Here is a 13,223-nt window from a genome sequence, read left to right as displayed (position 1 = left end):
CAGGCTTTTTCAAAGGTTAAAATGTAATTTAGATAGCATGCTATTTAGACAGATGCCAGGTTCATGTGTTGACCTGGCATCCTATAGTTTTTATAGTTTCAATGTACAGATTATTATTTTTGTTTTGTTTAGATTTTTAGTTTTGTACTGTTTAGACTGATGATAGATGTTTGTTTTTCCTGTGATCCTAGATTACTATATATCTATGCATTTGGTGTATTACCGTGGTATATGTCTTGCGTAATGTAAATCGCTCTGGATTAAGTCTGCTCAATGCCTAAGTATCTATTTGCATGTATATTTTGTGTCCATATGTTTGTGTGTGCAGTCTAGATATTTAAAGTGATGTGCCAATGTATGGTGTGTGAGAGGGAAAAGGGATTTTTTGAATGTTTTTTTATTTAAATCTTCATGGATAATTTTGAACATAAATCTTATCTTCTGGGGGTCCGCGGCCAAATAGCCTACATATCAATTTGGGGGTTCAATCTTGACATGAAAAAGTTTGAGTATAGAGTGAGCCTTTCCGAAACAGTAGGCCTATAGGTTTTCAGACGGCTATAGAGTTCACTGACAACTCTGATATCATGGTGTGTAGACTATGAGAAGGAATCCACCTACAGTATTTGTCTATAAAATACAAGATTGGGGTGTGTTAACAGATTTATTAATGAAACATTTTTTTCCCCCCTATGGCTCTCCTGTCAGTAACCGGAAATGAGACATCAATGAACTGAAACATCTGAGTCACGTTTCTATTCCAGTATTTTGTAATATAGTTTCATACTGTTGCGTAATGCAACTGCATAATTTACAAGCTCAGCTATATTATAGCTGAGCTTGTATTCTAGGAATTTACGCCATCGGTGACCAGAAAACTTCTATTACCGTACTCACAGACTGCCTGTAGTATGCAAATAATATGACCCCTAAACAGAGAGTCTGTTAGATGTGCACGGAGTGCAGAGGCCTGTCAAATAATCGTCTGATAGCAATTATTTGATGTTCATAACTTTTCAATACTTACATTTTTTTTCAAGCTCACAATGCGACATGTTGCAAGCTTGTAGATCGGCTATTTTCGCAATTTTCATAAAGCATGGAATTATTAAGTATATGACCTGTTTTGGCCCTGATACATTATTTATTTTGATATCTTTGCATGTTTAAGTTATTTGTTTTTGTTTTGGTACTTTTGTTAACTAATCATAAACGGTAAACAGAATATGTTCAATGTTCAAAGCCATTAACATGATTCACAATTATTTGTATGAAAAAGAAAACCATAGTATGTATTAATGATTAATTGCGTACAATGGACCACAATGGAAACAAGTCCTTTTAGCATAAACCTTGACTGTACTGGATAATAAAGTATTCATTCAGTTGTTAAAAGTGTTCATTCATTCAAGTAGCATGTAATGCTCAGATCAGTGTAGCCTGTGATTGGAGAGTCAGCTGTCCGCTTGTCCCAACTCTCTCCTTCAGTTTAGGACAGTGTTCCGGGCACGCTGTGACCAGCACCCTGCATCCCTGCTTCTCCTTTAGAAACCTCATTAGTGACTCGTCGAATACCTGGATTCCTTCTCTATAGCCATCCAACAACAGAAGAGCCTCAGTCGGACCCGTCAATAGAGTCTTTAGAAAATGTTCTGTGGATATCATCATCTCGAGAGAGAGTTGGGTCATTATTTCCTGAAACAAGCTGCATTTCACTTTGCTGCAGTCCAACAACAAGAGGAGATGACTGCTGCTGAACCCTAGGAGGCTGGAGGACCCGTCACCTGACCGCATGGCCCAGGACGATGCCAGGATTTCCACTACTGTGGACTTACCACTTCCTGGTGGTCCTTCCAGCAGAAGTGTCTCTTTGGATTCTTGGAGTAAAATCTGAAGATCCACAGGTTGGCCCTCACTTAAAAGTATAAGAAAAGAAAAGACAAGAGTAAGACATGAAGACCTTTAATGGACTATTTGGTCACCTTATAGCTCAGTCACTTCAAAGCCTTCCTGTGTGCCTACCGTGTTGAAACAAAACAAGCACTCCTCCCATCAGTGTCAGCTTTTTCTCAAACTGACTAACACACCAGGCAGTTTGCAAAATGACTGATTTCTCAAGTTTACTGTGACATATACTGGAATCATCAATTGCCTTATAAATTCCCGTCACAAACTTCTTAAATCTTGTCCTGACAAATACCCCCATAATATGATAAAACAACTCAAACTAATACTGAAACTAATAAAAAACATGTTTTAACAATAACTAAAGTGAAATTGAAACCAGCAAATCCACTTAGGAATCTAACTGTAACTAAAAAATGAATAGATAGAGAAAGAGATAGAGAAAATACAAAACTACAATGGTGCACACATACAAGCATTCATCATTCATTCACTTGCATTATTGTTTGAGCCAAAGCGAGTAGGAAATTATGAGGGTTTTTCCAGAACATGTTATTGTAACCCCTCTATTTCCTTATGTGACTCACATTTGAACACCCTGTCACTCTCTCTTTTCTTCCATACACGACAAACATGTGTGTCTACCTACCTGTTCTGTAGTCTGCCTGGTAACTCCGTCTGACAGAGGGAGTTCCAGCATTGTGTCGCCCTCGTGTTGGTTGATAGCCCAGCATAGCGAGCTTTCAGAACCTCCCTCAGGGTTTCCACACAGTCGCTTGGAGCTGAAGTGCAAACACAACACTATCAGCCACTGACTTAGGACAAACATTTGAAATGCCACTGTGAATTGTGAAAGTCCTGTAAAATTAATCGAATGAATTGTATGTATTATTATTTGTCAAATAAGCTAAAGATAAGTATGCAAAAGTACTCAAGAGATTTACACCAGATAGGATTCTGAAGTTGCAGATCGTGACAAAATCAAACGCATGCCGTCTGAATAAGTAGTTGCATGGGAAAAGTTGAATATACTGTAATGATCCAGGTTTTGCAATAAAAGTGGAACATTTATAAGTATAATGCTGACTGTAATAACATTAATGACACAATACTTGTAAGCACTTTCACAGGGAAGAGAAGGTACCTTCTTGTATGTGTGGTTGTTTACACCTCACAGTTAATCTTAAATTATATACTAAAAATTACTTTTCTACGAATTACACATTTCTATCAGCAACAAAAAAAAAAACGATGAAATACAAAATGTCAGTAAGCAGGTGAACTAGTATCATCATATAATGAAACATAATGCACATATTGTAGATTGACAAAGTACTAGTTACCTTGAGTATAAGTACAAATATTTTCCTCATTTCCATGATCACGTATTTGCAGACCTGTAAAGTCAAGAACAGAAATGTATTTTTTAAAACGATATCTTTATAGTTATAATTATCGTGCTTGGTGTGAGCGGCCCTTAGATGAGTATAATTAGTTTGACTCAGGCCAGGTTAAATCAGAAGAAGCAGATATTTTCTCAAGAACTTGACTTGAATCTCAACAATTCTGCAGAGCACCAGCCTAACACACACCATTGTACTGTGATGAACATGATCAAGATCTCTTACAATCTTGTCATTTAAATAACTATAGAGCTACAGCGTAAAGAACCGTTCCAAATAGACTCACAGGCAGTAGCGTCAGTTGGATCTCTCTCAATATCCACCGGGATATTACTGGAAAACAGAACCCCATTGTCTCTGAGCGCTAAAAAGATAACAAAAAAAAGAACATAAGACTCATCAAAAAGGAAGGAAAGATGCAGGCAGTTTTTTCCCCATGGCATTTACGTGTTGTTTCACATATTGCACTGCTAAATAACAAGTGTGCACTTTGGTATTATAACGGTACAGTAAAAGTACTTTACAAACCATTTAAACGTCATTATTATGTTGCAAATTGTGCAGTACGACACGGGTTCTCAACCTGTGGGCCTGGGCCCACTGGTGGGTCGTGAGGGTATTGCAAGTGGGCCCCTAAATAATTGGCAAAACACTGAGATTTGTATCTATTATACATTAATATGAAAAGGTAGAAGAAATAACTTCAAGTATACTATGTTAGTTCCATTGATCCAAGCCGGAACACAATCGATAGATTGATCATTAAAAAAGCGTGCTCTGAAAATGCATATGGTCCACCCACCCATTTCCACTCAAAACGGCAGCCGTGTTAAGTGGTCGGATGGGTGGACCGCGAATGCTTTCAACATTTTCAAGTGGTATTTCCCATTTTCAGTACTTTTACTTCTACTCCACTACATCTCAAAGGCAAATATTGTACTTTTACTCCACTAGAATTATTTGAAAACTTATAGTTACTAGTTACTTTTCAGATATAAATGATTACATTATAAAACATACATTAACCACTTTAGCCCTATTTTATACCTAAGCTATTTGAAAATAGCCGATCTACAAGCTCACAACGCGTCGCATTGTGAGCTTGTAGATCTGCTATTTTCAAATATTTTAGTACTTTTACTTTTGGTACTTTAAGTACATTTTGATACCAATACTTTTGCACTTTTACTCAAGTAAGGTTTGATGGCAGGTAAATTACAATTTAATGGTAATGCTTCCCTAACCATGATGAGTCAATTTAAGGAAATAAATGAAAGTATAAGAAGCATACATTTTTACACTCAGAGTTAAATTAAGACTGATGATTATACTGTGTACTACTGAAATGATATTGTTTGCTGGGGAAATTATATAAACAACACTATATCCTATACAGTGAAACCACCCTCACATGTATAAACCACAAATTCCCCAGTCACACCAACTGAGACAAGCTAGGGGGGAGTTTCTCATGGTGGCACACCTGAAACGTCAGTCCCAAAATAGTAAATCATGCTTAAAATCACGTGCCGAAGCAAAAGGAGAAAAATATCCAAAATCCCTGGGTCATGAAATTGTAGCTCTAAACAATATAGTTTCAATTGTAAACACAATGAGCAACACATTCTTCCATTGACTTCCTCTTATCAACATGACATAGCAAACTGCATGGGAAAGTACTCATAAAAGGTACGATCACATGTTGATATACTACGATTTGTGGAAGTCCAATGTTTGTGTCCAAATGACTCAAAATTGTTTACAGTATGAATCTACGATACCTTCGGAATCTTTATGAGACCAACACTGTGTGTTGTACTGTACATGTACAGTACCTGTACTGACCTTTTTGTCGTCGATAAAGGAGCATCATCACCACTACGGCAATGACAGCTAGTATAACACACACACATGATATGATGAGTGTATCATTTCTCTCAGGCGATGGTGTTGATATGACTGTGAAAGAGTGAAGATACCAAAAGGTTAATGGCTGAAATGAAATAAATGTTAATGAGGTTCTGATAAGATGACCGACGGCACCCTGGGGAATCAAGTCAAGAGGCATTCATTGAGTTAAACGGATGCTATTAGTACTTTATTTAAAATAGCACTTCGGAAATAACCTAATATACCAGAGGCAAACTGACACAGACTTCCCATTGTTTGGTTCCAGACCTTGAAAGTCAGCACTTTGAAGCAAACTTCAACATATGCAGCCCACACACTCTACTCAAGATCCTATTAAGAACGCATGTTTGCAGACATCAAACATAACAGGAAATGACATAGTGGTGGTTGGGTGATGACGTCACATATATAATTTGTAAGCAATCACAGAAATTCTACTCTTGCACCTTGTGTGCACCTTGTGCAACAACGTGTCCATGATAATATTGTATAGCATAATAACAGACGACAATTCGGCCTAACTGACTTACCTTTGTTTAAACCTGCATCTGCATGAGGTATGCAGGACTTTGCCTGGCAAAAATCTATTCATGTCTGTGTCTTTCCTAGTTTCATTAGTTAGTTAACCCTAACTAATGAAACAAGGAAAGACACAGACATGCATAGATGCAATCATCTAATTCCCTATACTTGTCATAAGATAAAGAGCAAAACATAGCTGATATATAATCTCACAAGTTGATATGATATGTTTTAGATAAATGTCAATGTTTAATTTTTTTATTGAAACAAGAAAAGGAGAAAGAAAAAGCCTGAAATAGGGACATCAGGGTTAATGTGGTTAGAACACATACCTGGAATGTTAAATGTGGCAGAAGCGCCTTCATCTGCAAAGGTGCACGTGTAATTGTTTCTGTCTGAAGAGCTGACATTTATCTGGCTGATGACCTTGAACAGTTGGTCTGATGTTGTCTCATTAGTTGTCCTAGAAGTGACTTTTCTGTGCTTTCCGTCTCTCCAGGTAACCGCAGTGAGTGGATATCCTTCAGACTGGCAGGTTAGCTCCACCTCATGACCGTCTGAAGATTCATGGCTTCTTTTAATCACTTCTTTATAAGGTGCTGTCGTGGAAAATGATGGTAGAATTACAAACATATACAATACATATAGATTTATTTAATTCCCCACACTCTCTCTGTATCTCTGTCTCTGTCTCTGTCTCTGTCTCTGTCTCTGTCTCTGTCTCTCTCTCACTCTCACTCTCACTCTCTCTCTCTCTCTCTCTCTCTCTCTCTCTCTCTCTCTCTCTCTCTCTCTCTACCCCCCAACATGGTCAAGGCAGGCGGCTACCCTAGTGCCTGGTTATGCTAAGGTTTTTTCCTGTTAAAGGGGAGTTTTTCCTTGCCAATGTCACCAAATGCTTGCTCAGGGGGGAAAACGTTGTGGGTCTCTGCTTTATACTGTATGTAAAGTGTCTTGAGACAACTTGTTTTGTGGCCGCAGCTTAGAAGGTCACCGGTTCAATTCCTGGTTTCAGTCTGTGTGTGGGAAGTGTCCCTGAGCAAGACACTAACCCCTAACCCCTGAGCACTCATCATAACCATCTGAGCAGCCATCGGCTGGGAGAAGCTGCAACTGAATTTCCCCTGCGGGATTAACAAAGTTCTCCATTTTATTCATGATTTGGCAATATTTGGAATATGTATTTGGAAAGATACACATTTAAGGTATTGCACAATAAAATAAAAAATACTACACACTAGGGGGATTGAATTAGCCAACAGCAACCTAAGTAACACTGCTCCTACTTGTATTTTCACAATGACAATGAGTGAACTGTGCAGAAGTTTCATAATCAGTAAGTCCACACTCAGAGCAGAGGAGAAATACAGAGTTCACTACAGTACACACTGCACTTAAAACAGAAAGTGGTCTGATCTGTGCATCTCAGCAGTTATACTGACCTTTGACGGACAATGTGAACATTTTATAATCAGCACCGCCCATCTGCACCAAACACCGATAGGTCCCGGAGTCATTCACCCTGAGACTGGTCACCTGTGATTTGGAGAGAGAACCAACCATTCAGGGTGATAGGATGTGCTGGTGTAGGACTGGGCAATTAACCAAACATATATCGAAACTGGTATTTAGAATCAATAAATAATTTGATCTTCAAGAATCAAGTTTTTTGGGGGACAATTTTGTTCCTTATATATTGACAAATCGAATGAAAAAAATTAATAGATGTTTTATAATGTGTCAAATGAAGTGCATGGTTTGGATCCAGCTGTTCATTTTCTCATCGCCACCAAATCTCATACACCATGTCCTACACAACAACTATTGCCAATCCATTACTTTCCATACCATTTCAAAACACATTGCTCACTGCCAACAAGTGCGAAAAGCCAAACGTTACCTGCAGCTTGGCCGAGCCTTTGTCCAGTTCCTCAGGCAGCATGGTCACACGACCTCTGTACGCTGGGTCTTGAGAAGCCAGCTTCTCGATCCCATCGTCTAACTGGTACACCTCCGCAGAAGGGCCAGGCATGACCCGGTGCCAGATCACCTTTGGGCCAGGGTTGCTCGTTGACGGCAGCGGTTGAAAATGGCAGCCCATTATGACGGTTCCACCAAACTCAGCCTCGTATGAGCGGCGGTCTGCTTCCACAGTGAACAGCGCTGTGGAGAGTTTGGAGAAGGGTCTTAAATCACTATATTGTCAGCTTTGAAATGACCTTCCAACAGAAAGAGGGAGAGCATATCCAACAAACAACAGTCAAGGTATAAAGCCTAATAATACTTGGTTGTGCGACACTGACAACAGAACACAAAATACATCTAGTTGAGGGAGTGGAAGCATTTAAAATAGGTTTTATCCTTTTTAACCACTTAAACCATATATATGTGAGTCCTATACAAAGTTGACCGCATTCTAAAGAGGCTCACTGATATCTTCACAGAAAATAGACCATCTAAAAGCTCACAACGGCGTGTTGCAACGCCTTGTGAGCTTGTAGATCTGCTATTTTCGACAAATGTTCCCCCAGAATAGGGGGTTTAAATGTGCATGTGCTGCACTCGCTGTACGACAAATAAGCGATCTAATACACACATACCTGAGAGAGATTGCCAAGACATAACTTGGACAAGGAAAAGCAGGACCCAATCCATCTGACCTGAAGAAGAAACCAAATGGTGTGAGTGGCATGCTGAGTCAGTTTGCTGATGTATATAGTATGTGATCTGGTTACTGAGGTGCACATGACCATCTGATGGTCATGATGAATCAAGTGGGATACCGTATATCAGATGACAGCATCTATGACTCTGGTGTGATTCTACCAGGTTTGTTAGAGATGTGCAGAATAAGCATGAATCAGCACTGCTGGATTTATAGCCTATTACTTCCTTATAATGCCTGGTGACCTTTCTAAAGAATTTATCAGCTGGTTATGTGCTACATGTTGACTTCTGCAGAACCAGACATTGATATTGACTGTCTGCTAAATGTAGGATGGGGTTATATGCAGGCTGCACAGTGCACTGTATATGAGTGTGTCTATGTGAACTGCTGAGTTGTGATTGAGTGATCATCAGAAAAATAAAACATGAAATGCTCATAAAAATAACTTTAGTTTAGATAATTATTGCAATGTTTTTTACTCACATGGCAACCACAAACATAAACTAATAATTATTAGGCTATACAGCGCATCCTTTAAGACAGTGGTTCTCAAGGTGTGGTCCGGGGACCCCCAGGGGTCCGAGGTGGTTCCAGTGGGTCCCCAGCTACAATAGTAAAAATCTGTTTAACCACTTTAACACTATATGCATCGGATAAGCTCATGGTCGTTGTACAAAATTCCCCAAATGCCATGCCTTGTGAGCTTGTAGATCTGCTATCTATCCAAATATTGTATGGGGGTCCCTCCCTGGCACAAAATATTTTCTGACGGGGATCCGCGGCCAAATTCATATAAATGTTGCAGTTATTGACATGGAAAAAGTTTAACGGATCAAATTTCCAGATAATCATGAACAAATATAAGTAAATAAATAAATAGGCTAACACACACACACACACACACACACACACACACACACACACACACACACACACACCCACATAGGCTATACTCAAATTAATCTATTGCGTTGGTTATACAGTACCAAGTCCAAAAAGGGACACAGAGAGAGGTGCCTCTTACCTGTTGGTCATAAACAGTCGCTGTTTTATCCTTTCATAGAGTCAGGTATTTTCTTCTGTCTACACTGAGCAGTGACAGCCTACTATATTTGACTTGATGTTAACGTTACCGTTTTGATGCTCACACTGGCACGAGGGGAGGGGGCAGCACTTTCCCCGAAGTTAAGCTATGATTGCTTGCAGCTTGTCAAAGCTCCGCGACGCGACAATAACTTGCTTTCTCGCTTCATCTATAGAGATGTGATGAGGCGAGAGATTATATCCTCCTCTCATCTCTGTTTGCCCAACCCACGTGTAAAACACAGGCTGGGAAATTGATTAACCGACGGCTTAATGACACAATTGGAAATATAGGCTACCGCTCCGGTTACCGTAAAAGTATGAGTAACATATTAAGTAGAGAGAGACTATCTGACCACAATGTGTATTGATACGTACAGAGAAGGAAGTATCTAAGAGACCAATTTACAGTAAGGAAGCTCTTGATTTGTGAACTTGTACTTCCATGTACTGTTGTTCTCATGTCTTACTAAATAAAGTACATCAATCAATCAATCAATTTAACCTGGTTAATGTGGCCATGCAGCCATAGAACAAACAAAGATCGAAACGAAAGTAGGACATTATAGGATAGTATTGCAGTTTTTGCAGAGACAATAACCCAGCCATAGCCTACTTTCCTATTTCCTTCATAAGCGTTATTTATTTGTGTTTATTTGTATTTTTACATGAATTATTGAACTCCACACCATAGCCATATATACTGCCTAGTGCCTAATCAGTCCGTGACACTGACACCTGCCCTAGTGGGATAGGCCTACTGCTTATCAGATTACAGCATTTTATAGCCTATCACAATATAATAATGTATTCATAAAAACAATAGGCTTGATAGAGGTATGGGCTATAGTTGTACGGAATGATTCTTGGTCACAGATATAGGAGCCCACATTATTATGTCTATCTGCCTATTCATGTCTTTTTTAGTGTGGTTGCCCTAACAGGGCAACCAGACTATAGTAATCCTCCAGCTTTATTAGTGTGGTTGCCCTAACAGGGCAACCAGACTATAGTACTTGATGAACTTTAATAATCTTCTTCCGGATAAACAATACTTTGGCACACTACTCCTCCCACAGTTTTTCCCCCCCAATTTAGTGCCATATGTCAAAATGACCGGCCTCACCGGGAATCGTGTGCTTGTATTTTGCTAAGAGATTGGTTACATAGTTTTATTGATATTGATTTATTAGTGCATTAAATTTCCCCATCCGCTTTAATGTAAAAGTGAAAAAACTCAAATTCAAGTATTTTTTTCTCGGAAACCATAAGGGCTACAGTTACATGACTTGGAGGGGAGGTTAATAGTTTATTGCAAAATTATTAAATAAATAATTACACCAATCGGCCACATGGTGGCGCTATAACAGCCCCCTTTACGTTTTGGCCTATTACTCTTGAACCGTATGTCGTAAAATCAAAATTTATTTTTCCCTGGATTCCTTGGGTCACTACGCATCTCCCCATATAGGCCACGCCCATTTGCGTCAGGATAGATTTTCCGCCATTTTGAATTTACTTCAAAACACACTTTTTGCACCTTTTCCTACAGATTTTTTCCAAATCTCACAAAAATCGGTACACGTGATTTATGGACCCATGCGATAAACCTATCCAAACGGCATTTTGATAGTCCTTACCGTTCGTCCGTAATTGGCTTCCAAAGTTAGTGGGAAGGGCCCGTTTTACCAAAAATGCCAAAAATCACAAACAAAACGTCCAATCGATCCCAAATTTAAATCACATGTCGAAGGTGGTTTACTCAACAAATCCCCAAAAGCATTTCCACTTTGATCCATAGGGCGCGCCACAACTGTGCAAAACGTAACCGTTTGATGCAAAAACATGATTTTTAGGGGGATCACTCCTCTCAAATTGAAAAGCAGGTGATGTCAGGAGTGACATGACGATGTCATTGGCCCGCTACATTTGTGGGAGGGGCTTATTTATTTTAGTGGGAGGGGCCTATTTCTTCAAATCAAAACGCCATGTATCACGAACACAGGATCCGATCAGCACCAAATTCGAATGGCACGTCACGCGGCCTCCGATGGTATTCCTCCAAGCGTATTCCTCAAGTCCGGGCGGCGGCGACCTGCGACCGGCGTCGGCGCAACCACACTTTGCAATTGCCCTGAATTGCGACCCGTCTAGTTAGTGTGGTTGCCCTAACAGGGCAACCAGACTATAGTACTTGATGAACTTTATTTCTAGATAAACAATACTTTAGACCGTCTCTCCTCCCACAGTTTATTTTTCCCAATTTAGTGCCATATGTCAAAATGACCGGCCTCACCGGGAATCGTGTGCTTGTATAAGGCTAAGAGATTGGTTGCATAGTTTTATTGATATTGATTTATTAGTGCATTAAATTTCCCCATCCACTTTAATGGAAAAGTGCAAAAACTCAAATTCAAGTATTTTTTTCTCAGAAACCGTAAGAGCTAGAGTTACCAGATTTGGAGGGGAGGTTCCTAATTTAGTCCGAAATTATTGATAAAATAATTACACTAATCGGCCACATGGTGGCGCTATAACAGCCCACTTTACCTTTTGGCCTATAACTCTTGAACCGTAGGTCGTAAAATCAAAATGTCTTTTTCCCTAGATTCCTTGGGTCATGACGCAACTCCCCATATAGGCCACGCCCATTTGCGTCTGGATAGATTTTTTGATATTGATTTATTAGTGCATTAAATTTCCCCATCCACTTTAATGGGAATTGCAAAAACTCCCATTCAAGTATTTTTTTCTCGGAAACCATAAGGGCTACAGTTACATGACTTGGAGGGGAGGTTAATAGTTTATTGCAAAATTATTTAAGAAAAAATCACACCAGTCGGCCACATGGTGGCGCTATAACAGCCCACTTTACCTTTTGGCCTATAACTCTTGAACCGTAGGTCGTAAAATCAAAATTTATTTTTCCCTAGATTCCTTGGGTCATGACGCAACTCCCCATGTACGCCACGCCCATTTCCGTCTGGATAGATTTTCCGCCATTTTGAATTTTCTTCAAAACACACTTTTAGCTCCTCCTCCCACATATTTTGTCCAAATTTCACAAAGATCGGTACACATGATCTCTGGACCCATGCGATAAACGTCTCCAAGCTGAATTTTGATAGTCCTTACGGTTCGTCCTTAAATGGCTTCCAAAGTTAGCGGGAGGGGCCCGTTTTACAAAAAAGGCCAAAAATCACAAACGAAACCTCCAGTCAATCCCAAATTTGAATCACATGTCAAGGGTGGTTTACTCAACGGATCCCCAAAAGCATTTCCACTTTGATCCATAGGGGTGCGCCACAAATGCGCAAAACGTAACCGTTTAATGCAAAAACATTATTTCGGGGTGGATCGATCCTCTCAAAATGAAACGCAAGTGATCTCAGGAGAGACGTGACAATGTAATTGGCGCAGCCTCCGACAGTATTCCTCCCAGCGTATTCCTCGAGTCCCGGCGGCCGCAGCCCACGACCGGCGTCGGCGCAACCACACTTTGCAATTGCCCTGAATTGCGACGCGTCTAGTTATTCATACTGGAGATAAACAATAGTTTAGATCGTCTCTCCTCCCACAGTTTATTTTTCCCAATTTAGTGCCATATGTCAAAATGACCGGCCTCACCGGGAATCGTGTGCTTGTATAAGGCTAAGAGATTGGTTGCATAGTTTTATTGATATTGATTTATTAGTGCATTAAATTTCCCCATCCACTTTAATGGAAAAGTG

The 13,223-nt window shown here is 39.8% G+C and overlaps 1 protein-coding gene across 1 annotated transcript; it reads right to left on the bottom strand.

The window, feature by feature from the left end:
* Positions 1 to 782: 782 nt before the first annotated feature.
* On the bottom strand, positions 783 to 9,542 carry LOC308078435 (uncharacterized protein). Its single transcript, XM_080419600.1, has 10 exons — positions 9,434 to 9,542; positions 8,342 to 8,401; positions 7,642 to 7,904; positions 7,184 to 7,277; positions 6,074 to 6,340; positions 5,154 to 5,267; positions 3,595 to 3,672; positions 3,249 to 3,302; positions 2,555 to 2,687; positions 783 to 1,915 (listed from the first exon to the last, which is right to left on the bottom strand). The coding sequence occupies exons 2-10, from the start codon at positions 8,394 to 8,396 to the stop codon at positions 1,426 to 1,428; spliced, it is 1,548 nt and encodes a 515-aa protein (XP_080275726.1). The 5' UTR covers positions 8,397 to 8,401; positions 9,434 to 9,542; the 3' UTR covers positions 783 to 1,425.
* Between the last annotated feature and the right edge of the window lie 3,681 nt (positions 9,543 to 13,223).

The sequence above is a fragment of the Gymnoscopelus braueri genome, assembly GCF_963280865.1.
Source record: "Gymnoscopelus braueri genome assembly, chromosome: 22".
Lineage (NCBI taxonomy): Eukaryota > Metazoa > Chordata > Actinopteri > Myctophiformes > Myctophidae > Gymnoscopelus > Gymnoscopelus braueri.
The sequence above is the reverse complement of the archived record's forward strand: the minus strand, read 5'-3'. Positions and strand labels throughout refer to the sequence as shown.